The sequence below is a fragment of the Salvelinus sp. IW2-2015 genome, unplaced genomic scaffold, assembly GCF_002910315.2.
Source record: "Salvelinus sp. IW2-2015 unplaced genomic scaffold, ASM291031v2 Un_scaffold2509, whole genome shotgun sequence".
NCBI lineage: Eukaryota > Metazoa > Chordata > Actinopteri > Salmoniformes > Salmonidae > Salvelinus > Salvelinus sp. IW2-2015.
The window spans coordinates 63,877-91,381 of NW_019943825.1; the positions used below are offsets into that span (position 1 = coordinate 63,877).

Sequence of the window (27,505 nt, forward strand, 5' to 3'; positions counted from 1 at the left end):
GTGCCCCAACAGATCCACAGATGATGCAATCTCAATCGCACTCCACACTGCCCTTTCCCACCTGGACAAAAGGAACACCTATGTAAGAATGCTGTTCATTGATTACAGCTCAGCACTAATCTAAGGACCCTGGGACTGATCACCTCCCTCTGCAACTGGATCCTGGACTTCCTGAAGGGCCACCCCCAGGTGGTAAGGTAGGCAACAACACATCTGCCACACTGATCCTCAACACCGGGGCCTGCCAGGGGTGTGTGCTTAGTCCCCTCCTGTACTCCCTGTTCACCCATGACTGCGTGGCCAAGCACGACTCCAACACCATTAATAAGTTTGCTGACGACACAACAGTGCTAGGCTTATCATCGACAACGATGAGACGGCCTAAAGGGAGGAGGTCAGAGATCTGGCAGTGTGGTGCCAGGACAACAACCTCTCCCTCAATGTGAGCAAGACAAAGGAGATGATCGTGGACTACAGGAAAGGAGAGCCGAACAGGCCCCCATTAACATCGACGGGGCTGTAGTGGAGCGGGTCGAGAGTTTCAAGTTCCTTGGTGTCCACATCGCCAACAAACTATCATGGTCCTAACACACCAAGACAGTCGTGAAGAGGGCACGATAAAACCTTTTCCCCCTCAGGAGATTGAAAAGATTTGGCATGGGTCCCCAGATCCTCAAAAAGTTCTACAGCTGCACCATCGAGAACATCCAGTCCACCTGGCCGTGCTGCTGCTCCAGTTTCAACTGTTCTGCCTGCGGCTGTTCTGACCCTGACCTGTTCACCGGATGTGCTACCTGTCACAGACCTGCTGTTTTCAACTCTCTAGAGACAGCAGGAGCGGTAGAGATACTCTTAATGATCGGCTATGAAAAGCCAACTAACATTTACTCCTGAGGTGCTGACTTGTTGCACCCTTAACAACTACTGTGCTTATTATTATTTGACCATGCTGGTCATTTATGAACATTTGAACATCTTGGTCATGTTCTGTTATAATCTCCAACTGGTACAGCCAGAAGAGGACTAGCCACCCCTCATAGCCTGGTTCCTCTCTAGGTTTCTTCCTAGGTTTTGGCCTTTCTAGGGAGTTTTTCCTAGCCACCGTGCTTCTACACCTGCATTGCTTGCTGTTTGGGGTTTTAGGCTGGGTTTCTGTACAGTACTTTGAGATATCAGCTGATGTAAGAAGGGCTATATAAATAAATGTGATTTGATCCTGACCGGTTGCATCATCGCCTGATATGGCAACTGCTCTGCATCCGACCAGAGGGTAGTGCGTACGGCCCAATACATCACTGGGGCCAAGCTTCCGCCCATCCAGGACCTATATACTAGGCGATGTCAGAGGAAGGCCCAAAAAATTGTCAAAGACTCCAGTCACCCAAGTCATAGACTGTTCTTTATGCTACCGCACGGCAAGCGATACCGGAGTGCCAAGTCTAGGTCCAAAAGGCTCCTTAACAGCTTCTACCACCAAGCTATAAGACTGCTGAACAATTAATTAAATTCCTCCCCAATTTTCGTGGTATCCAATTGCTAGTAGTTACTATCTTGTCTCATCGCTACAACTCCCGTACGGGCTCCGGAGAGACGAAGGTCGAAAGCCATGCGTCCTCCGAAACACAACCCAACCAAGCCGCACTGCTTCTTAACACAGCRCGCCTCCAACCCGGAAGCCAGCCGCACCAATGTGTCAGAGGAAACACCGTGCACCTGGCTCCCTTGGTTAGCGCGCACTGCGCTGGTGCGCGATGAGACAAGGATATCCCTACCGGCCAAACCCTCCCTAACCTGGACAACGCTAGGCCAATTGTGCATCGCCCCACGGACCTCCCGGTTGCGGCCGGCTGCGACAGAGCCTGGGCGCGAACCCAGAGTCTCTGGTGGCGCAGCTAGCGCTGCGATGCAGTGCCCTAGACCACTGCGCCACCCGGGAGGCCTATTGTCTTACTTTTTATTTATTTTTTACTTTAATTTGTTTAGTAAATATTTTCTTAACTCTATTTCTTGTAAGTAAGTATTTCAAGGTAAGGTCTACACCTGTTGTATTAGGCACGTGACAAATAACATATGATTTGATTTGGTGCTGATGACTGACTCTGACCATGAAAACTGATCTGCATCACTCTCTAGAGATTCCATTTCAAGGGGCATGTGAGTAATGTTAAAAGTTGACAGAAATCTTTGATGTCCTATATGTACTGGAATGTCAATGATTGCATGATTTCAGTAAAATGTAATTGAAAGTATACTGTGTAATCCAGGGGTGCGACTTTGGTTTTAGAAGTGGGAGGGATTTTCTTTATTTGAGTCGAATAAACACTCCAAACAGCCTACCCGACCTCTCGGAGGCATCCGCATGGTCCTAAAGCACACCGTGGCCTGTTTTGTATCACATTCCAATTATAAAACTGGGGGGGACAAAAATGCACTTTCAGAATCCACAGTGAAAGCTGTGCCCCTGGAGTAATCAAAAAAGTTTGCTATAAGATATTATTTTTTCATATATAGTAAATAAGAAAAAATTAAAGGTGTACGGTTTTCATTCACTGACCTTTAGTTTCTCACTACATTTGAACCCGAACGAGCTCTCTGACGACACATTATCGAAGACACGTTATCTTGAGTTGCAATAAGCCATCAAAGTTAATAGTGAAAATATCTAGGCCCCCAACCCCAGGCACAATGAGAACACTGTTTCGGTCCTAATCGTTGACTGACTACACACAACTTACTTTCAGTTTCGTAAGTCAACTGCTGCTTAGTTCCACCCAGATTCTAATGATGCTTGAGCTGGCTAAATTCTCATTGGCTCAAAAACGATATACTCGTTTTAACTTGGTGCTAAATATGTTTCATCATCAGCCTTACGCTCAGGAGAGTGAGGTTGGTTGTGAGGTTGTTAGAGAGAACCTTCATATAAACCGTCATGGGAGAGAACACATAGGCCAACTTCAGAATTGACAAACGTCAACATGAAGGGTTTTGTCTTGCTGGTGCTGGGAATAGGACTTCTTCACACAGCATCTGCTGGTCAGTAGAAAGTTATTTGAGATTTTACAAAAATAGTTATGTAGGTCATTTATTTAAGGCCTATGCTTAAATGGATACTACGGGATTTTGGCAATGAAGTTCTATATCCAGTGGTATAAAGTACTTAAGTAAAAATACTTTAAAGAACTACTTAAGTCGTTTTTTGTGGGTAGCTGTACTTTACTATTTATATTTACTTTTACTTCACTACATTCCTAAAGAAAATAATGTACTTTTTACTCCATACATTTTCCCTGACACCCAAAAGTACTATACATTTTGACAGGGACATGGTCTGATTCACACTTTGAAATGGTTTATACTATTGATATTTAAGTACATTTTAGCAATTCCATTTACTTTTAATACTTAAGTATATTTCAAACCAAATAATTTTAGACTTTTACTCAAATAGTATTTTACTGGGTGACTTTCACTTTTACTTGAGTCATTTTCTATTTAGGTATCTTTACTTTTACTCAAGCAGAACAATTTAGTACTTTTTCCACCACTGCTTATATCCTCGGAGCCAGATTAACTCGTGCATATCATTTTTATGTACGACTCTGCATGCAGTTTGAAGGAAGTTGCTGACTAGCGTCAGCGCGGCAACTGGAAGTCTATGGCAACAGATAGTCATTGCGCTAACGCTAGTTACCATTGGCTCTAGCTTCATTCGTACTGGATGCAGATACATAAAAATGGTATCCATGAGTTCACCTGACTCTGGGGAAGTATATAAAAGATAATTGCAAAAATCTCAAAGTAATTCTATGTGCCTATGTATTTACTTATTATTGTTACATTAAGCTAAATACTTTTAGACCTTGCAAGCTTTTTCTTCAAATCAATGACAGATTTCGATTTAAAAAAAAACTTTATTCTGATAATATAATTTCAGCAAACTTTTGCTAGTTAGACAATGAGGTTTATTATGACCGCAAAGTACACAGTGCTGAGGAAGTGGCAGCCCTGGCAGTGGGCACACACACTGGTTGAATCAACGTTGTTTCCACGTAATTTCAGTTAAATGATGTAATACGTGGAATAGACGTTGAATTGAAGTCTGTGCCCAGAGGGAGACAGTAGCATTTACATTGAAATAAACTGATATGAATCACAATGATGCACTGAGTTTTAGAAAGCTTGTTGAACAATGAATAGTCTACTACAGCCGAGGTTTATGTTCTTCATTCCTAGAAAACATGTTTATTAATGGATTTATACAATATGGACATCAGAAGAACAAAATTGTATCTTTAGGCGATTTGGAATACAGTATTCAAAATCACTGTTGGGTCTGCCACCAACATATTGTTTGTTTCACTACGGGCTTCTTTGTTGATAGTGTTGAATTTAGTTGTGCATAGCAATATGTTTTTGTATTCCTGTACTAGAATTCACTGGAATGTACAAACCTGAAGATTTGCTGTCCTTTAGTTACGTGGTTCTCGCTGTCCTGTCTAGTAGTACCTCGATATGACAATTGCCAAACCTAACTGATCAGATGATAGTGGGTTGGTATAGAGAGAAACTGTTCACCCGAATGAAATCACGTCGTAATAGACGTATGAGCGGTGCGATCATGGCTTGGAAATGTGTACTGTAATTCCACTCTTTTTAAGTTACAGTATGTTCAGTTTCAGTTCCAATCGTTTTGTGATGGTGAAGATGTAGGCTATTATGAAAGTACATACATTTGGCTTACAAGAAAAAAGGTTTGCCATGTTATTTGCAGTAACATCCTCAAGGTGGCAGTATAATACCAGAAACAAAGCTATTGTGAGGTCTCCTATAGAAGCATCCACTTGCCTATCAAATAAAATTGTATTTGTCACTTGCGCCGAATACAACAGGTGTAGACTTTACCATACCATGCTTACTTGTGAGCCCTTTCCCAACAATTCAGAGTTAGATAATATCATAAGTTAGATAAGAACATTGTAAATAATAACACAAGAGCAATAAAATACACAAGAATGAGGCTATATACAGGGAGTACCAGTACCATATTAATGTACAGGATCAGTACGAGGTAGTTGAGGTAGATATGTATATATAGGCAGGGTAAAGTGACTAGTCATCAGGATGGATAATAATAAGAGTAAGAAAAAAATACTGAGTAGCAGCAGCAGTGGACCTGTGCAGAAATAGTTGTATTTTGTAGTTTTATATGACAATACAAACTTTTCAAATACTCAAGGTAGTCAAATATAGTTTATATAGAGTTTAAACTAAAAGGCAACTATTTGCATTGATATTCAAATACAGGTCTCAGAAAACCAAATAATATTTGAAAGTATTTTGAATATATGCAAGTTATTTGAAAACAAAAATGATTTGATAGCTGCCAAATATTTGATGAAGAACCAAAACTTACAACAGTTAGTTGAATTAGTGTAAATATATAATCAATAGCACTTGGTTTGGAGGGCTCTCAGATATGAATCGTTATATAGCCTTTAGCCTAGAATTAAATAAGAGGAACATGGAATTAACTCAACATTAGAGAAAAGCACTTTTGCAGCTTCCAAATGACTAACCAATATATTTTCATAATGAGTGAGACGGTAATACAAGGTAATACAGTAACACTTGTCATGAAGTTCTTATACATGTGTAGTAACTTTGATAGCAACATTAAAACTGTTCTTGTGCAGGTGTATTACAACTTTTGGATCAACATTTTGTTAGCATGTTGTTACATAAGACTTTGGAAATTACTTTAGAATTGCATAATAATTGAGTTATTACATAAGTGGAATAAGGAACCGTCACTATTTCCCTTGTGTACAGTAGTTACAAAAACGTTCAGCATATTGCTATGCAATTAAAATGCAACTACCAAAGTTTTCTGTAACAACAGGCTAATAAAATGTTGATCCAAAAGTTTTATTACACCGGCACAAGACCAGTTTAATGTTCAGTGTTACTGAGAATGCTAACAGTAACAAAATATGGCTATTAGGCAAAGTGTTGAAAGGATACTAAATATCCCAAAACTGCCTTCTTGAATCAACTACAGTCAAGTTAGGTGAAAAATCATGTCAGTTTGTATTCTGAGTAAACTATCCCATTAAATATGGTACAGTGTGTGTTTGAAACAACAAAACTTGTGCACAGATGGACAAAGAGGTTCAAAGTTGTTTTAGCCAAGCATCCAATTTTCTGTTTGCAATTGGCTTTGAATTACTCTTCAGTTTTTTCAGGGATCATAAAATGTATTGCAGCTTTCAAGCTTTTCAGTGGCATGTTGAAAGAGTCATACAGTAGAGGGTTACAACTTATTTATACGTATCTGTACAAAATATATTTGGTTAATTGGTTTGACTTGATTATGTACATTTGGGGCAATGAACAATCAGAGAATGGATATTTACAAAATGTTCTGATGTAAATGTATTGTGTAGATCAAATATGACTGTCAGATAGATTGGAATAGTATAGGAGTTTGTGTGTGGTCTATTCATTTTCTTTCTATCTTCAACAGGCAGTTCCAGATACAGCCCTGTCATTAGTTGAAGAGATTCCCTAAAAACACGCCACTTTGAGAATTTACATAGCAGGTTAGGAGAATTAACGCAGAAGGTTAGGATAATTAGGTTATGGTTAGGGAAAATGCTCTCCTAACCTGTTACGAAAAGTCACTTGAATCGAAGTGGCGTGTTTTTAGGGAGTCCTATTAGTTGAAGGTATTCATTTTTTAAAGTAGTTTCTTTCTCAAATCTGTATTCAATTAGTTTAAACAAGTTGTCACTTTCTGAGATCTGTTTCAAATAGTTATAAAAACTAATAATTTTGGGGGGGTCTGTATTCAAATTGTTCCCCCGGAAAAATAGTTACTTCCCACAAAGCATAGTTAAAACTAGTTATCCCAGGTTTGGTGTGTGTGTGTGTGTAGCGTCAGTATGCTTGTATGTGTGTGTGTGTTATGTGTGTGTGCACGTATGTAGTGTATGTGGGTTTTTGTGAGTGTCAGTGTAAGTGAGTGTGTGTGTGTGTGTAGAGTCTTGTGAGTGTGTGCAATATAGGATCAATGCAGATAGTCTGGGAAACATGTTGAGATTACAGACTGGGACAAGGCGAAGTTGAAAATGTCTGTGAAAATCAATCAATCAATGAAATGTATTTATAAAGCCCTTTTTTACATAAGCAGATGTCACAATGTCCTTTTACAGAAACACAGCCTAAAACCCCAAACAGCAAGCAATGCTGATGTAGAAGCACAGTGGCTAAGAAAAACTCCCATGAAAGGCAGGGACCTAGGAAGAAACCTAGAGAGGAACCAGGCTCTGAGGGGTGGCCAGTCTTCTTTTGGCTGTGCCGGGTGGAGATTATAAGAGTACATGGCCATTAAGGCCAGATTGTTCTTCAAGACGTTCAAACGTTCATAAATGACCAGCAGGGTAAAATAATAATCACAGTGGTTGTAGATGGTGCAAAGGTCAGCACCTCAGGAGTAAATGTCAGTTGGCTTTTCATAGCTGAAGACACTGTCCAGCTGGCCTGCGCATGCTCTGAGAATGTACTTTTGTATTCCATCTGGCCCAGCGGCTTTGCGAGTGTTAACCTGTTTAAAAGTCTTACATCGGCCTATAGCTATCAAGGCACAAGGCGAGACCTAGATGCAGACACAGGAGGCAGATGGTTAGAGTCTTTGATATTTATTAACAATCCAAAAGGGGTAAGCAAGAGAATGGTCGTAGACAGGCAAAAGGTCAAAATCAGTTCAGAGTTCAGGAGGTACAGAGTGGCAGGCAGGCTCGAGGTCAGGGCAGGCAGAATGGTCAGGCAGGTGGGAATGGAGTCCAGAAAACAGGCAAGGGTCAAAACCAGGAGGACTAGCAAAAGATAAATAGAAAGCAGGAGCACGGGAAAACAGGCTGGTTGACTTGAAAACATACAAGACGAACTGGCACAGAGAGACAGGAAACACTGGGATAAATACACTTGGGAAAAGCAGAAAATAAGCGACACCTGGAGGGGGTGGAGACAAACACATGAAACAGATCAGGGCGTAACAACACTGGGGCGCTACTGACATTCAGAAAAGAAGCTAAACAGTCAATTCTGCCACCTTTGAGAAACAGAATTGACCATTTACCTTCCTCTCTGAATATGATGTCAGCATCACCCCAGAGGACTGTGAACAATGACAGGTTTTGCCCCTGGACTATACAGTATTATTCCTGAAAAAATCAAGAAAATGTAGATATGTGTTTTGGGGATTTTTCTCTCCTTATTTAAATATAATCCACTAATAAACTGTCAAAAAAGTATATTTTGATGCCATATTACCTTTAGCTGAGTGTGAACTGAATCAAATAGTATAAACCACTTGGTAGTTCCTATCAGGATGAATACAGTACAAGGTCAAAAGTAAAGTTGCTAAAAAGTAGTGTATTTTTATCTATCATTTTTATCTATCAGTTACGGTGATAGTGCTCTTGGGCTTCTTATTATCAATGAACTTACATTTTCATTATTTCAGACACTCTTATTCAGAGCTACTTACAGTAGTGAGTGCATACATTTTCGTATTGGTCCCCCATGGGATTCCAACCCACAACCATGGCATTGGAAGAGCCATGCTCTACCAACTAAACCAGACAGGACCGTAACCTTTCCACATGCTGTATATTTGGAAGGGATATCATGTTTTCACTTGTGTATATCACAGGTAATGAATCCACAGAAATATCTGCCTGGTAATATCACTTTGTTCCATTTCAGAAAACTATTCTTAATGGGTCTCCATCTACAGTACCAGTCAAATGTTTTGTCACACCTACTCATTCCAGGGTTTTCTTTATTTTTTATATTTTCTACATTGTAGAATAATAGTGAAGACATCAAAACTATGAAATAACACATTTGGAATCATGTAGTAACCCAAAAAGTGTGAAACAAATCAAAATATATTTTATATTTGGGATTCTTCAAAATAGCCACCCTTTGCCTTGATTACAGCTTTGCGCACTCTTGGCATTCTCTCAACCAACTTCATGAGGTCGTCACCTAGAATGCATTTCAATTAACAGGTGTGCCTTGTTAAAAGTTAATTTGTGGAATTTCTTGAGCTAATCAGTTGTGTTGTGACAAGGTAAGGGTGGTATACAGAAGATAACCCTATTTAATAAAAGACCAAGTTCATGTTATGGCAAGAACAGCTCAAATAAGCAAAGAGAAACGACAGTCCATCATTACTTTAAGAGATGAAGGTCAGTCTATCCGGAAAATGTCATGAACTTTGAGCATTTCTTCAAGTGCAGTCGCAAAAACCATCAAGCGCTATGATGAAACTGGCTATCATGAGGACAGCCACAGGAAAGGACGACCCATACTATATTAGTTCATTTTAGTATACTGTAACCGAATGGTATCCTTTCAGTGGAACGTACTAGCTCTTTGCCTATCTACCGGAAGTTGTAGCTGTTGCTATGCAACCTCATGCTAGCTAGTTAGCATAACAAATTACTAGGTAGCTAGCTGACATACCTGTACATACTGCTGTAATGATGTGCTTTGTGGTTTGTAAGGACAGCGTAGCTAACAAATTGTCACCCAAAATAAGGTAACGGTAACTTATGCAAGGTAACTTATTTGAAAAGTCATTACTTTATTACATTGCTCAATATTTTCTTAACATTTGTCATAATTAGTTAAAGCAATGAATTTGTATCCGCTCTCGTTGGACTTTCAATTTACGTCACAAATAGCACGGTTAGTGCGGTTAGTATGGGTATTCGAACACAGCTCCAGACTTACCTCTGCTCGAGAGGAATACCAGCCTCAGAAATTGAAGCCCAAATAAATACTTCAGAGTTCAAGTAACAGACACATGTGAACCTCAACTGTTCAGAGGAGACTGGGTGAATCAGGCCTTCATGGTTGAATTGCTGCAAAGAAACCACTACTAAAGGACACCAATAATAATAAGAGACTTGCTTGGACCAAGAAACACGGGCAATGGACACTAGACTGGTGGAAATCTGTCCTTTGGTCTGATGAGACCAAATTTGAGATTTTTGTTTCAACCGCTGTGTCTTTGTGAGACGCAGAGTAGTTGACCGGATGATCTCCGCATGTGTATTTCCCACCGTGAAGCATGGAGGAGGAGGTGTGATGGTGTGCGGGTGCTTTGCTGGTGACACTGTAATTTATTTAGAATTCAGGGCACACTTAACCAGCATGGCTACCACAGCATTCTGCAGCGATACGCCATCCCATCTGGTTTTCACTTAGTGGGACTATCATTTGTTTTTCAACAGGAAAATGACCCAACACACCTTGAGGCTGTGTAAGGGCTATTTGACCAAGAAGGAGAGTGATGGTGTACTGCATCAGATGACTTGGCCTCTAGTTTACATTACTTAGATTATCTGTTTTTCCCCTCTAGTGACTCACTCCCTGAAGTATTTCTACACTGCATCCTCTGGAGTTACCAACTTCCCAGAGTTTGTGGGTGTGGGGATGGTGGATGATGTTCAGATGGTTCACTATGACAGCAACAGCCAGAGAGTGGTGTGCAAACAGGACTGGATGAACAAGCAGCCAGACACGCAGTACTGGGAGAGGGAGAAAGTGAATTTATTGGGTTCCCAGCAGATTTTCAAAGTCAACATCAATACTCTAAAGCAGCGTTTTAACCAAAGTGGAGGTAAGTCCTTCATCTTAATTAACCTCATCTGATCAGTTGTGTTTGTGTAAACTGTCAATTCTTTATTCTAGGAGACAAGAATTAAATCAGGATTAGAGAATGTATCACTAAAGTTGCAGATCCACCCACACAGCTACTCAGCCAGGCAGGTACACAACTGACTGATTAGGCGCTGCCAAACGTCACATCGATAGCKAAAATGACGGGCTATCTAGATTCAAACCTGCCTGTCAGGATATTGATGTTTATGAATGTTTTTTTCCAGACCCAAACAGAGATGTAKTGGAGGGTAAATGCACTTAAATGCCGTTTACTCACCATCTTATTTGTGAAATAGCGTTTACTCACCTTTGTATTTTGTTAATTATCACCTACCCTCTTATTATTGCGTTCCCCGTGTTAATAAACTCCCAGAAAGCTTGATCTGTGTTCTAATCGCGCCTACCTCTGCGAATGAGTGGAATCATGAATGATTCAAGAATGCTCATTATGTTCGCCTGCTACCCCGGATTTGCCGTGTTAGCAGCCCTTTCAATCATCACTCTGTCCAATGAGAAACTCCGCCCACGACAGTCTGAGAGGTGAAACGAATTACCTCAGSCCAGACCTACAGAGGCAAGTAGCAGAGAGATGCCACTGACAGTGGGAATTCTTTTAACTTCCCTCGACTCCTGCTGTGTCAACAGACATCCCCCAAACAAAACCCTTGTGAATCTCGGAAAATGAGTGTACAACGGTTAAATAGTCACTGATATTTCAGTCAGCTAGCTACAGTAGGCCAGCTCAAGGGCTCTGGTTATTAGTGTCACACCCTGACCTAAGAGAGCCTTTTTATGTCTGTATTTGGTTTGGTCAGGGTGTGATTTGGGTGGGCATTCTATGTTCTGTTTTCTATGTTTTGGCCAGGTATGGTTCTCAATCAGGGACAGCTGTCTATCGTTGTCTCTGATTGGGAATCATACTTAGGCAGCCTTTTTCCCTTTTGTCATTGTGGGAAGTTGTCTTTGTTAGGGGCACTATAGCCCTTGTAAGCTTCACGGTCGTTCCTTTGGTTCTTGTTTTGTTGGCAACATTAATAATAAAATAAAATGTACGCTCACCACGCTGCACCTTGGTAATTTCCTAACGACGGCCGTGACAATTAGCCATGTAGCTATACTGAACAAAAATATAAACGCTACATGTAAAGTGTTGGTCCCATGTTTCATGAGCTGAAATAAAAAGTTCCATAAATGTTCCATATGCACAAAAAGCTTATTTCTCTCAAATTTTGTGCACAAATTTGTTTACATCCCTGTTAGTGAGCATTTCACCTTTGCCAAGATAATCCATCTACCTGTCAGGTGTGGCATATCAAGAAGCTGATGAAACAGCATGATCATTACACAGGTGCACCTTGTGCTGGGGACAGTAAAACGGCAATCTAAAATGTGCAGTTTTGTCACACAACACAATGCCACAGATGTCTCAAATTTTGAGGGAGCGTGCAATTGGCATGCTGACTGCAGGAATGTTCACCAGAGCTGTTGCATGAGAAATGAATGTTAATTTCTCTACCATAAACCACTTCCAACATCGTTGGTGGCGGTGGGGTTATGGTATGGGCAGGTATAAGCTACGGGAAACAAACACAATTTGAATGCACAAAAATACCGTGACTAGATCCTGAGGCCCATTGTATGTATCTGTGACCAACAGATGCATATCTGTATTCCCAGTCATGTGAAATCCATAGATTAGGGCCAAATGCATTTAATTGACTGATTTCATCATATGAGGTGTAAGTCAGTAAAATCAATGAAATTGTTGCATGTTGCATTTATATTTTTGTTCAGTATACGGTGCATTCGGAAAGTGTTCAGACCCCTTGACGTTTTCCAAAATTTGTTACATTACAGCCTTATTCTAAAATGGATTAAATAAATAAAAATCCTCAGCAATCTACACACAATACCTCATAATGACAAAGAAATCAGGTTTTACAATTTTTTTACCAAATGTATTAGAAACAGAAGTCGGAAGTTTACATACACCTTAGCCAAATACATTTACTCAGTTTTTACATTCCTGACATTTTAATCAGAGTAAAAATTCCCTGTTTTAGGTCAGTTAGGCTCATCACTTCATTTTCAGAATGTGAAATGTCAGAATAATAGTAGAGAGGAGGATTTATTTCAGCTTTTATTTCTTTCATCACATTCCCAGTGGGTCAGAAGTTTACATGCACTCAATTAGAATTTGGTAGCATTGCCTTTAAATTGTTTAACTTGGGTCAAATGTTTTGGATAGCCTTCCACAATATGTTGGGTGAATTTTGGCCCATTCCTCCTGACAGAGCTGGTGTAACTGAGTCAGGTTTGTAGACCTCCTTGCTCGCACACACTTTTTCAGTTCTGCCCACACATTTTCTATAGTATTGAGGTCCGGGCTTTGTGATGGCAAATCCAATACCTTGGCTTTGTTGTCCTTCAGCCTTTTTGCCACAACTTTGGAAGTATGCTTGGGGTCATTGTCCATTTTGAAGACCCATTTGCGACCATTCTTTAACTTCCTGACTGACGACTTGAAATGCTGCTTCAAAATATCCACAATTTTCCTACCTCATGATGCCATCTATTTTGTGAAGTACACCAGTCCCTCTTGCAGCAAAGCACCCCCACAACATGATGCTGCCACCGCCATGCTTCACGGTTGGGATGGTGTTCTTCGGCTTGCAAGCGTCCCCCCTTTTCCTCCAAACATAACGATGGTTATTATGTGCAAACAGTTATATTTTTGTTTCATCAGACCAGAGGACATTTCTCCAAAAAGTATTATCTTTGTCCCCATGTGCAGTTGCAAACCATAGTCTGGCTTTTTTATGGCGGTTTTGGAGCAGTGGCTTCTTCCTTGCTGAGCGGCCTTTCAGGTTATGTCGATATAGGACTAGTTTTACTGTGGATATAGATACTTTTGTACCCGTTTCCTCCAGCATCTTCACAAGGTCCTTTGCTGTTCTGGGATTGATTTGCACTTTTGCACCAAAGGACGTTCATCTCTAGGAGACAGAACACATCTCCTTCCTGAGCGGTATGATGGCTGCGTGGTCCCATGGTGTTTATACTTGCGTACTATTGTTTGTATAGATGAATGTGGTACCGTCATGTGTTTGGAAATTGCTCCCAAGGATGAACCAGACTTGTGGACATCTACAAAAAAATAATTGAGGTCTTGGCTGATTTCCCCATGATGTCAAGCAAAGAGGCACTGAGTTTAAAGGTAGGCTTTGAATTAGATCCACAGGTACACCTCCAGTTGACTCAAATTATGCCAATTAGCCTATCAGATTCTTCTAAAGCCATGACATTTTCTGGAATTTTCTGGAAGCTGTTTAAAGGCAGTCAACTTGTGTATGTAAACTTCTGACCCATTGGAATTGTGATACAGTGAAATAATTGTTTACAGACATTGTTGGAAAAATTACTTGTGTCATGCACAAAGTAGATTTCCTAACAGACTTGCCAAAACTATAGTTTGTTAACAAGAAATTTGTGGAGTGGTTGAAAAATGAGTTAATGACTCCAATCTAAGTGTATGTAAACTTCCGACTTCAACTGTAAGTATTTAGACCCTTTGCTATGAGACTTGAAATTGAGCTCAAGTGCTATCTGTTTCCATGTATCATCTTTGAGATGCATCTACAACTTGATTGGAGTCCACCTGTGGTAAATTCAATTGATTGGACATGATTTGGAAAGGCACGCAACTGTCTAAGGTCCCACAGTTGACAGTACATGTCAGAGCAAAATCCAAGCCATGAGGTCAAAGGAATTGTCCGTAGAGCTCTGAGACAGGATTGTGTCGAGGCACAGATCTGGGGAAGGGTTCCAAAAAAATTCTGCAGCATTGAAGGACCCCAAGAAGTGGCCATCATTCTTAAATGGAAGAAGTTTGGAACCAACAAGACTTCCGAGCTGGCCGCCAGGCCAAACTGAGCAATCGGGTGAGAAGGGCCTTGGTCAGGGAGGTGACCATGAACCCGATGGTCACTGACAGAGCTCTGGAGTTCCTCTGTGGAGATGGGAGAACCTTTCAGAAGGACAACCATCTCTGCTGCACTCCACCATTATGGTAGTGGCCAGATGGAAGCCACTCCTCAGTAAAAGGCACATGACAGCCCGCTTGGAGTTTGCCAAAAGGCACCTAAAGACTCTCAGACCATGAGAAACAAGATTCTCTGGTCTGATGAAACCAAGATTGAACTCTTTGGCCTGAATGCCAAGCGTCACGTCTGGAGGAAACCTGGCACCATCCCTACGGTGAAGCATGGTGATGGCAGCATCATGCTGTAGGGATGTTTTTCAGCGGCAGGGACTGGGAGACTAGTCAGGATCAAGGGAAAGATGAACGGAGCAAAGTACAGAGAGATCCTTGAAGTCCGGAGTGCTCTGGAGCAGGTTCTCAGACTGGGGCAAAGGTCCACCTTCCAACAGGACAACAACCTTAATCGTCTAATTGATACAGAATACAACATTTTAGAGTGAACTAAGGGCCTTTTACACTGTCAGAATTCACTTTCATGTAATGTGTTGGGACAGCTTGTGGTACCTAAAAGTTAGTGAAATACAGTATAAAGACAATTTATGTATAATGACAATGTTACTGAGTTACAGTTCATATAAGGAAATCATTCAACATCAGTACTGACTTACCACGTATGTATGTAGTAAATAAGTAGTGAAACACGCATTATTGAGCTGGACTTAAGGTAATGATGAATAGTGTTAAGTTCTAAATTATCAGAGTAAGAACTCTATCATTTGAAAGCTTAAACCAAGTTCTTCCCAGAGGGTCAATACAGCTGCAATAGACAAAGACATGTTTACTTTGGTAGTGGTATACTGTATGTACCCACTTTGGGTTGAGTCTCCTCATTCTCGCTAAACATTGCATCTTTATTCCTAGGCAGGATACTAAGTGATACGGGCAATACACTTTTCTTTCTCCCTTTACTTATGGCTGCAGGGGCAGTATTGAGTAGCTTGGATGAAAGGTGCACAGAGGTGTCGAGTAAATGGCCTGCTCCTATGTCATAGTTGCTAATATATGCATATTATTATTGGATAGAAAACACTGAAGTTTCTAAAACTGTTTGAATTATGTCAGTGTAACAGAACTCATATGGCAGGTAAAAACCTGAGAAGTTCCACTTCCTTTTTGGATTTTTTCTAGGGGTGCCAGATTTTCAACCAAGCGCTCATTGAAATTACAGCGAGATATGAGTTTTTACTTCCTACGGCTTCCACTAGATGTCAACAGTCAATAGAACTTTGTCTGTTGACTCTAATGTGAAGGGGGGCCGAAGGAGACAGGAATTAGTCACCACTGCCACGAGGTGATCACGCATTGAGGTGCATTCAGGTGAGAGGGATCTCCGTTCCATCGGTCAACTGAAGTCAATAATTCTCCGGTTGGAACGTTATTCAAGATGTTAACATTCTAAAGATTGATTCAGTACATCGTTTGACATGTTTCTACTGACTAACAGAACTTTTGGACATTGTCACGTTATAGTGGACGCGCTTTGAGACTTTGGTTAGGGCGTTTGGTAAACAATTCCAAAGTAGCTAATTGGACATAAACGGACATTATCGAACAAATCGAGCATTTATTGTGGACCTGGGATTCTTAGGACTGCATTCTGATGAAGTTCAAAGGTAAGGAAACATTTCATGTATTTTCTGGTTTCTGTTGACTCCAAAATGGCAGCTAATTTGGCTATTGTTCTGAGCTCCGTCTCGGATTATTGCATGGTTTATTTTCCGTAAAGTTTTTGAAATCTGACACAGCGGATGCATTAAGGAGAGGTATATCTATAATTCCATGTGTATATCTTGTATTATCTACATTTGATGAGTATCTGTTGAAACGATGTGGCTATGCAAAATCACTTTATGTTTTTGCAACTAGTGAATCTAATGCGCCAATGTAAACTCAAGTTCTTTGATATAAATTTTAACTTAATCAAACATGCATGTATTGTGCAACATGAAGTCCTATGAGTGTCATCTGATGAAGATCAAAGGTTGGTGATTAATTCTCCATTTCTGTTTTTTGTGAAAGCCATCTTTCGCTGGAAAAATGGCTGTGCTTATTGTGGTTGTGGTGACATAACAATTGTTTGTTGTGCTTTCCCTGAAAAGCATATTTGAAATCAGACACTGGTGGGATTAACAACAAGATTACCTTTAAAATGATAAGACACATCTATGTTGAGGAATTTTAATTATGAGATTTCTGCTTTTTGAATTTGGCGCCCTACACTTTCACTCGCTGTTGTCATATCATCCCGGTAGCGGGATGGCAGCCATAAAAGGTTAACCTGACCTCAACCCCAATCACTGTTACAAATCCCTTTGGCCCGACAGTCTAGGGGGGATGATAACGAGACCTGTAACAACTCATGCAAAGTATAGTGAAACCGTAACAGTGAGAAACGAAAAACCACAGACAACTAAATTACCGTCAAACACTCATGGTTTATTTGTAAACATACGGTAAGGGGGGGTTGTGATTGGGTAATGGAAACAGGTGGTGTGTCTTCCCATTGATGACTGATTGGTAACTGATTGCCACCTGTGAGGGGAGAAGGAGAGAAAATAAATACACAGGATGCACTCACAGGATACCTGTATCCGTAACACTCCCACCCTTAAAAGAGCAATCCTAGGGGGGATTGCGACCACAGTATTTACAAAACATACCAAAAATCATCATATTTACACACGAGACAAAGCATCTGCTAATACATTTTTCAGAACCCTTTTTGTGGCTGATTTCCAAATTATAATTTTGCACAATAAGCGCCCAACGCATAATGCGCTGGTTCTGGTTGTACATCCGGTGGAGAAACACTAAGAGGTTATGCTCAGTATATACCATCCCTGGTAGGGCACTGGAATGAATATATACTTCAAAGTATTGCAGAGCTAACAAAGCAAGAGCTTCTTGTTCAATAGTTGCATAGTTTGCCTGACATTGGTTAAACTTATGAGAAGTAACAAAAACGGGATGATCCACTCCACTCTTGTCCTGCTGCAGTAGAACAGCACCAGCACCTCTGGCACTAGCATCTACCTCAAGTTTAAAAGGTTGTTCAAAATCCAGAGCAGCAAGTACAGGGGTATTACATAAGAGTGCTTTAACAGATTCAAAAGCTACCCGACAATCATGGGACCACTCAAACGCTCTAGCCGGACTGAGCAAATCGGTTAATGGAGCAACTACCGCAGAGAAATTTTTACAGAAACTACGGTAGTAGCCAACCATCCCTAAAAAGCGGCATAGTTCTCATCTGGTGGTAGGTGCGGGGAATGCAGTTATAGCCAAGACCTTGGCATCAACAGGGCGCACCTGTCCATGGCCAACCTCTTTGCCGAGATAGGTAACAGTAGCCTTCCCAAACTCGCACTTTGCCAAGTTCAGGGTTAGAGAAGCAGCTGCCAAACGTTCACATACAACCCTTAGAATTAACATGATCTGACCACTCAGACTAATTAATTACAAGATCATCAAGGTAGGCACTACAATTGGGAACTCCAGCTAATACGGCGTTAACCAGTCGTTGGAAAGTGGCTGGTGCATTCCACATCCCAAAAGCCATGACTGAGTACTGTAGGAAGTTGTCAGGGGTTACAAAGGCAGAAATCTCAGAAGCACGTGAGGTTAACGGAACCTGCCAGTAACCTTTTAAGAGGCCCAACTTAGTTACATAAGTAGTAGCACCAATAGTGTCGATACAGTCGTCCAGTCTGGGTAACGGGAACGAATCTGGCATTGTGACAGAATTTACCTTTCGATGATCCGTACATAACCTGGACATACCATCAGGTTTAGGAACCAGAATGCAAGGAGAACTCCAAGGGCTTGAACTTGGCATAGCCAGGTCATTCGCCAACAAATATCTCACTTCATCCCTCATTATCTTCCGCTTAGAAGCATTGACACGATATGGGTGTTGCTTGATAGGGGCAGCATTTCCAATATTAATGTCATGTTCCAACACATTTGTGCGAGTAGGAATGTCATTAAAGAGACATGGAAAACTGTAACAGCCTCACAATATCGTCGGCCTGTCCATCCATTAAATGAACCAGACCTGACTGGAGAGCTGGCAGCATTTCTGAGTTGTGCAATCTAACGCACTGCTGCTGAGTATTGCGCAACTCTAATCCATCACCATCATTAATATGACAGTCCACTATCATAGCAGAGGAGCATGATAGCAGAAGCAGAGGAGACCGCAGTACCTTCCTCTGTTTTTGAACTATCTACCTGGGTGATGGGTTGGGTGTGGTATGCTTTCAACATGTTAATGTGGCACACACGAGATTGGCGTTTTCTATCAGGAGTTTGAAGAACATCAGTTTCACTTAATTTCTTTTCAATTAAATAAGGACCAGAGAAACGAGCTGACAGCAAATATCCTTGAACAGGCAACACCAGTACTTGGTTACCTGGCTGTAGTGGACAAGGAACAGCCCGTTTACCATAGTGTCTTTTCATACTCCTCTGTGAGGAACACAGAGCTTCCTTTGCGAGAGCACAGGCTTGGTGTAGGCGCTCACGAAAGCGACTAACTTAGTCCAACACATTCTCATCTCCTGTACACAACTCTTTTGGACAAAAACTGTTCTTTAAGAACTTTCATTGGTCCTCTCACTGTGACCAAACACTAGTTCAGCCGGGCTGAAACCTAGGGACTCCTGCACAGTTTCACAAGCAGCAAACAAAACTAGAAGAACTCCCTCATCCCAATCTTTAGCAGATTCCAAACAATATTTACGTAGCATAGACTTCAGTGTCTGATGACATCGTTAAAGCGCACCCTGAGACTCTGGGTGATATGCACTTGCCACCCGGTGCGTAATCGACAAGGATTTTAACACCTGCTTGAAGAGCTTTGATAGGAAATTGGTACCTTGATCACTTTGTACCACCTTAGGTAATCCGAATGTCGTGAAGAAATTAATTAAGGCTATACTCACTACCGGAGCAGTAATCGTTCGCAGAGGAATGGCCTCTGTATCTTGTTGCCATACACATAACCGTTAACAGAAACTGGTTACCCGATTTTGTCTTCGGTAACGGTCCAATCAACCAACCACCACATGTTTGAATGGTTCACCTATGACAGGTATTGGACAAAGAGGAGGAATAACCTGATTTGGTTTTCCTGTTATCTGACATGTGGCATGTCCGACAGAACTGAGCCACATCTTGTTTTAAACCTGGCCAAAAGAAATGNAGTACTGTAGGAAGTTGTCAGGGGTTACAAAGGCAGAAATCTCAGAAGCACGTGAGGTTAACGGAACCTGCCAGTAACCTTTTAAGAGGCCCAACTTAGTTACATAAGTAGTAGCACCAATAGTGTCGATACAGTCGTCCAGTCTGGGTAACGGGAACGAATCTGGCATTGTGACAGAATTTACCTTTCGATGATCCGTACATAACCTGGACATACCATCAGGTTTAGGAACCAGAATGCAAGGAGAACTCCAAGGGCTTGAACTTGGCATAGCCAGGTCATTCGCCAACAAATATCTCACTTCATCCCTCATTATCTTCCGCTTAGAAGCATTGACACGATATGGGTGTTGCTTGATAGGGGCAGCATTTCCAATATTAATGTCATGTTCCAACACATTTGTGCGAGTAGGAATGTCATTAAAGAGACATGGAAAACTGTAACAGCCTCACAATATCGTCGGCCTGTCCATCCATTAAATGAACCAGACCTGACTGGAGAGCTGGCAGCATTTCTGAGTTGTGCAATCTAACGCACTGCTGCTGAGTATTGCGCAACTCTAATCCATCACCATCATTAATATGACAGTCCACTATCATAGCAGAGGAGCATGATAGCAGAAGCAGAGGAGACCGCAGTACCTTCCTCTGTTTTTGAACTATCTACCTGGGTGATGGGTTGGGTGTGGTATGCTTTCAACATGTTAATGTGGCACACACTAGATTGGCGTTTTCTATCAGGAGTTTGAAGCACATAATTAGTTTCACTTAATTTCTTTTCAATTAAATAAGGACCAGAGAAACGAGCTGACAGCGAAGATCCTTGAACAGGCAATAACACCAGTACTTGGTTACCTGGCTGTAATGGACGAGAAACAGCCTGTTTACCAGTGTCTTTTCATACTCCTCTGTGAGGAACACAGAGCTTCCTTTGCGAGAGCACAGGCTTGGTGTAGGCGCTCACGAAAGCGACTAACGTAGTCCAACACATTCTCATCTCCTGTACACAACTCTTGGGACAAAAACTGTTCTTTAAGAACTTTCATTGGTCCTCACTGTGACCAAACACTAGTTCAGCCAGGCTGAAACCTAGGGACTCCTGCACAGTTTCACAAGCAGCAAACAAAACTAGAAGAACTCCCTCATCCCAATCTTTCGCAGATTCCAAACAATATTTAAGTAGCATAGACTTCAGTGTCTGATGCCATTGTTAAAGCGCACCCTGAGACTCTGGGTGATATGCACTTGCCACCGGTGCGTAATCGACAAGGATTTTAACACCTGCTTGAAGAGCTTTGAAAGGAAATTGGTAACTTGATCACTTTGTATCACCTGAGGTAATCCGAATGTCGTGAAGAATTTAATTAAGGCTTTACTCACTACCGGGGCAGTAATCCTTCGCAGAGGAATGGCCTCTGTATCTTGTTGCCATACACAACCGTTAACAGAAACTGGTTACCCGATTTTGTCTTCGGTAACAGTCCAACACAATCAACCACCACATGTTCGAATGGTTCACCTATGACAGGTATTGGCCAAAGAGGAGCGGGAGGAATAACCTGGTTTGGTTTTCCTATTATCTGACATGTGGCATGTCTGACAGAACAGCCACATCTTGTTTTAAACCTGGCCAAAAGAAATTAAGGATCCGATCATAAGTCTTGGTGATTCCTAAATGACCGGACCACTGGTGATCATGAGCAAGGGATAACACATTTTGTCGAAAGGCTGTAGGAATCATTTTTTGGTAAACAGCATTCCAGTCTCCGCCCGCGTCAACATGGGACGTCCATTTACGCATGAGGAGATTACCATCAATGAAGTAAGCCATGTTTTCTTCTTTACCTCTTGCAATTAGACAACACTAGAAAAACATTTAGCAAGCCTGTTGTCAACCTTCTGGTTAGCAGTCAGCTGCTCACGAGTGACTGGTAACTGTATTGCATCAGCAATAAGTTCAACATACTTCGATTCTTCTCTGGGCTGTTTGTCAGAGGTGATCAGCTCCTCAGAGGAAGCACACAACCCATCCTCTTGATCAACCCCTTTGAACAGAACAGTGTCAGACAAATCTATCACGTCACCCACTTGTCGTGCCTGAGCACGAGTGACAGCACAAGCGGGGAACACATGTGGATAACTGTGCCAGCTCATTGGAGAGAGTGGTCACTTTATCCAATACTTCCAATACGGGTACTACCTTTCCTAAAGGTCACACCTTTTACTGGTAACAGGACGTACCCCCACTGAATATTCCACTGATTAACTCAGTGTACTTTCACAAAGTGCAATGGCACAAAACCCATTTCAATACCCTGAACTAACACTGGAACCACAGTATGTATCGTCGGATAAGGGCAACAGACAATATAAAACGACTGCGCCACACCAGTATCTCTAAGGATTTTAACCGGACGCTGAGGCGCTTCGACATTCGTTAGGGACACAAACCCCTCAAATTAACGGTTCATAACTGCGATCGGGGACTGAGACTTTCAAACTACATTTACCCTGAGGCACCTGTTTCGTTTCAGACCTCACAACCATACAAATAAACCAACACCTGTTGGCAGCTTGGCACAAAGCGGCATCCCTTGTTTGTGTCTTAGCAGGAAGCAATCATTAATCATATGTCTCACCTTATGGCAATAGAAACAGGGACGCTCATTTCTGGCGTGCTGGATATACTACTGGCTGACTATGGCTAAAAGTAGGCAATTCAGTGGCTCTACTCTCAGTATGAGCCGAAAACACGCTCGTGCGTCAACAAACTCGTCTGCCAACACAGACGCTTCTGACAGGGAGGATACTTTCTATTCGTTTAGGTAAACTACAATGCGTTTGGGTAAGCAATGTTTACACTCTGCCAACAAGATTAACTCCCGGAGAGAGTTGAAATCAGTTACCTTCCTAGCAGCTTGCCATTTATCAAACAGATTTCCCTTGTCTAGCAAATTCCACATTAGTCTTACTAGAAGACTTCTTAGGAGACCTAAATCTGTCGGTATGCCTCAGGCACAAGCTCATAGGCGCGAAGAACAGTAGCTTTGACCACTTCATATTTCAAACTGTCTTTAAGAGGTAGCGCTGACAAAACCTCCTGGGCTTTACCAGTTTATTTATACTGAAGTAATAGGCACCATACCTCTTCAGGCCGTTTCAATGCTACGGCTATACGTTCAAAAACAGGAGTCAACCTCTGACTGAACAAAGGTACCAAGACAATCTGCCTACTAATGTCAAAAGTGTTGGAAGCTACAGCTGGTGAGGACGCCTCACTAAGTCACAGCAGGAACGAAGGCTAGCCTCGCTGTCTCTGCCTCCAGTTCCATCTGGTGCATTTTGAACTCACTCTGCCTCAATTTTACACATCTCAAACTGGAGAGTCTCGCCTAATTTGGACTCTCTTCCACCTCCAGTTGGAACTGTATTGAACGGACATCCCTCCTGGCATCACCGGTTGACTGTGGGGAGAGTGGATCAAAACGGGGCAATGTGGCTGGAGCTTTAGCCTCGCCCTCAGACACCACTGGGCTTAGAGGAGCAGCAACATCCCCTACAGGGGTAGTAGACTCAGGCAGCGGTAATACAAGCACCTGCTCTGCCAACAAAACATTTAACACTAGCTGTTTAACCTCCGCTTTAACTACATTCTGTGGAATCAATACTGAATAATGGTCAGCCAAGGTCTGTAAATCAACTCTACGACATTTGTCAAAAACCTCCCACGAACGGTTATCCAAAAAGGATTTCAAATCAAAAGTAGCCATCTTGAACTACTACACAAAAACCAACAAATAGCAAACACTAAGGCTACATCAGCTATGACGCTCAACACTGAACTATTACACTACAATTTGCACGAGCGGCATGGGTGTCAGTTATGACATATCCCGGACGAGCCCCCACTTATGTTACGAGTTCCTTTGGCCCGACAGTCTAGGGGGGGATGGTAACGAGACCCGTAACATAACACATGCAAAGTTTAGTGAAAACGTTGTGAGAAACAAAAAACCACTGAATAACCATGAAACACTCATGGTTTATTTGTAAACACACAGTAAAGGGGGGCAGGAAAAGGGGCTGATCTGGACCCAAGGAAAGAAACAAATATCCAAAAACACCCCTAAGCTAGACTAGCCTACTTCAACAGCAGCTAACTAATCAAAAATACAGCGGGTGGCCCACCCAGTTCTAACTAGTGTTCTTAGACAAAGTATTCCTACGGGTAGTGTATGCCCATGGGCGACTTGTCTTGGTACCCTCTGTACCCACCATCAATCAGTCAAACACCATAACAAAAACAATACTCACAGGGTAACGGACACAGTGACATGTAGATACAAAAACAAGAGATCTACAGAGAGATTGAGCTCCAGAGAAAACAACTGAATGGGTTTTTAAACCAAGGGAAAGGGGTTGTGATTGGGTAATGGAAACAGGAGGAGGTGTGTCTTCTCATTGATGACTGATTGGTGACTGATTGGGGAATGATGACTGCCACCTGTGAGGGGAGAAGGAGAGAAAATAAATACACAGGATACACTCACAGGATACCTGTATCCGTAACAATCACTAACCCATGGCTCTCTCCCATTATTAATGCATGCCATATGTGATCGCTTTGCTTGCACTCCAAGCTTAATTGCACACACTATATACCTTCCTCCTACAGATAACCATTAACCTCTGGTGTAGCCCCTCGGCTATGGCACCACTCAGGTCTCTATTATGACTAATGAAGTTCAGAAACCCAAACCTATCCCTTGCATTCATTTACACACCTCACTGAAAACTGCACAACATCCATTTGTCAGAATAACACTACTGTACTGAACACAATGTGTATCTTCAACACAGTAGATAGAACCAAGCCAACATCAGCTGGTGTAGAATAGATCCACACTCTCTGAGTCTCATCACCTCTCTGTCTCTGTGGTGAAGGTGTGACATCATCATCATCACACTGTAGAGGTCTGAGCTGATCTCTCTGTTTTATTCCAGTCTGGTTGAACAACTAATACATGATGTTAGAGATTCCACTGGCAGACTGAATCGATGCACAGTGTTGATTATCCTCTCTCCCTCTCGCTCTACCTCCCTCTCAGGTGTGCATGTTTTTCAGAAGATGTACGGCTGTGAGTGGGATGATGAGTCTGGAGCCACGGAGGGGTTTAATCAGTTTGGATTTGATGATTTTGAGGATTTTGTGGCATTGGACCTTAAGACAGAAACATGGACCGCCCCAACACCACAGGCAGTCATTACTAAACACAAGTGGGAAAATCTCAGTGCGAATACAAAGCACTGGAAAAACTACCACACCCAAACCTGCATTGAGTGGCTGAAGAAGTATCTGGACTATGGGAAGAGCACTCTGAAGAGGACAGGTACATGGGTACAGGACAGGACATGACATGACATAGCTCGACTTACACAGGAATTATGTCATGTTTAATTGTTGGGTTAACATTTCACAATCAATTGTTTTTAAGTCACATGGAATTATTGTTTTGAATGACAATATCTTTAAAAACATTTTATCATTTAACTGTCTTTTCTCTACTGCTACCCTCTCTGTCTATCTCTACTGTTACCCTCACTGTCTTTTCTCTACTGCTACCCTCTCTGTCTTTTTCTCTACTGCTATCCTCTCTGTCTGTTTCTCTACTGCTATCCTCTCTGTCTTTCTCTCTACTGATACCCTCACTGTCTTTCTCTCTACTGATACACTCTCTGTCTTTCTCTCTACTGTTACGCTCTCTGTCTTTCTCTCTACTGCTACCCTCTCTGTCTTTTATATTTCTACTGCTACCCTCTCTGTCCTTTTCTTTCTGCTGCTACCCTCTGTCTTTTCTCTCTACTGCTACCCTCTCTGTCTTTCTTTCTACTGTTACCCTCTCTGTCTTTTTCTCTGCTGCTACCCACTCTGCCTTTCTCTCTACTGCTACCCTCTCTGTCATTCTCTCTACTGCTATCCTCTCTGTCTTTTTCTTTCTACTGCTACCCTCTCTGTCTTTCTCTCTACTGCTACCCTTTCTGTATTTTTCTCTCCCATCTCTTTCTATGTGTGTCTGTCTATTCCCCCTCTCAAAACTACACAAAAACACTCTTCCCTTCCCCCCTTCTCTCTCTCCAGTCCCTCCGTCAGTGTCTCTGCTCCAGAAGACCCCCTCCTCTCCAGTGACCTGCCACGCTACAGGTTTCTACCCCAGTAGAGTCAAGGTAGTCTGGATAAAAGATGGACAAGAACACCATGAAGATGTGGAGAATGGAGAGACTCTCCCCAACGATGATGGAACCTTCCAGAAAAGCACCCACCTCACAGTGACGCCGGAAGAGTGGAAGAACAACAAGTATCAGTGTGTGGTTCAGGTCACTGGTTTCAAGGAGGACTTCATCAAGGTTCTGACTGAGTCTGAGATCCAGACCAGCTGGGGAAAGACCAACAGGGGTAAGAGGGAGATAGATTCAAATATATACTATACCCAACCCTCTTGCTGAATGTGCCCAATATTCCTAATTTAAGTTCACTCATCTGCTCAGTAAAGCTACCTTTCTGACTGCATGTTCTCATTGACCTCTTGATCTTATATTGACATTGAAGGATGCTGCTTGGAAGATGTATCATCTAGAACTGTAGTCTGAATGCTCTGTTCTGATTACAGATACAAATGTCCCAAACACCGTTGGCTCCGCCCCCGTCATTGGAGTGGCTGTAGCTCTCCTGGTTGTTGTTGTTGCTGTTGTTGTTGGGGTCGTCATTTGGAAGAAGAAGTAGAAGAACGAGAAAGGTGTGAGGAGAGAAAGACCTCTTTCTATGGTCATATGTAGGATACACTTTCATCTTAGATATTATCAGCTGTGATATAGTTAGTAGTTTAGAAGTAGTAGTCATAGTACTGGTTTATAAGTAATAGTGCTGTAGTTAGTGATGGTAGACGAATGTTTGATTTGTTCTGAATACTGTCAAACATGTTCTATTGTAATATTCCACCAACTCATGTGTTTTAGGAAGGAATGGAAACAACAAACGTTAAACTTCCCAAGAATGTAACATAGTTTGTTTCTCAACAGGACAATGACCCAACACACCTCCAGGCTGTGTAAGGGCTATTTGACCAAGAAGGAGAGTGATGGTGTGCCGCATCAGATGACTTGGCCTCCACAATCACCCGTCCTCAAATCAATTGAGATGGTTTGGGATGGGTTGGACCGCAGAGGGAAGGAAAAGCAGCCAACAAGTGCTCAGCATGTGGGAACTCCTTCAAGACTGTTGGAAAAGCATTCCAGGTGAAGCTGGTTGAGAGGATGCCAAGAGTGTGCAAAACTGTCATCAAGGCAAAGGGTGGCTACTTAAAATAATCTTAAATATAACATATATTTTGACACTTTTTTGCTGACACTTTTTTGGTTACCACATGATTCCATATGTGTTATTTCATAGTTTTGATGTCTTCACTATTATTCTACAATGTAGAAAATAGTAAAAATAAAGAAAAACCCTTGAATGTGTAGGTGTGTCAA

General features: G+C 41.8%; 1 protein-coding gene across 1 annotated transcript; it reads left to right on the forward strand.

Moving 5' to 3' along the window:
• The first annotated feature begins 2,852 nt into the window (after positions 1-2,852).
• Positions 2,853-27,229, forward strand: LOC112074144 (BOLA class I histocompatibility antigen, alpha chain BL3-7-like). Its single transcript, XM_024141371.2, has 6 exons — positions 2,853-3,033; positions 10,433-10,693; positions 25,087-25,368; positions 26,118-26,432; positions 26,647-26,772; positions 27,056-27,229. Exons 1-5 carry the CDS (start codon positions 2,976-2,978, stop codon positions 26,757-26,759), a joined length of 1,029 nt encoding a protein of 342 aa, XP_023997139.1. The 5' UTR covers positions 2,853-2,975; the 3' UTR covers positions 26,760-26,772; positions 27,056-27,229.
• The last annotated feature ends 276 nt before the right edge of the window (positions 27,230-27,505 follow it).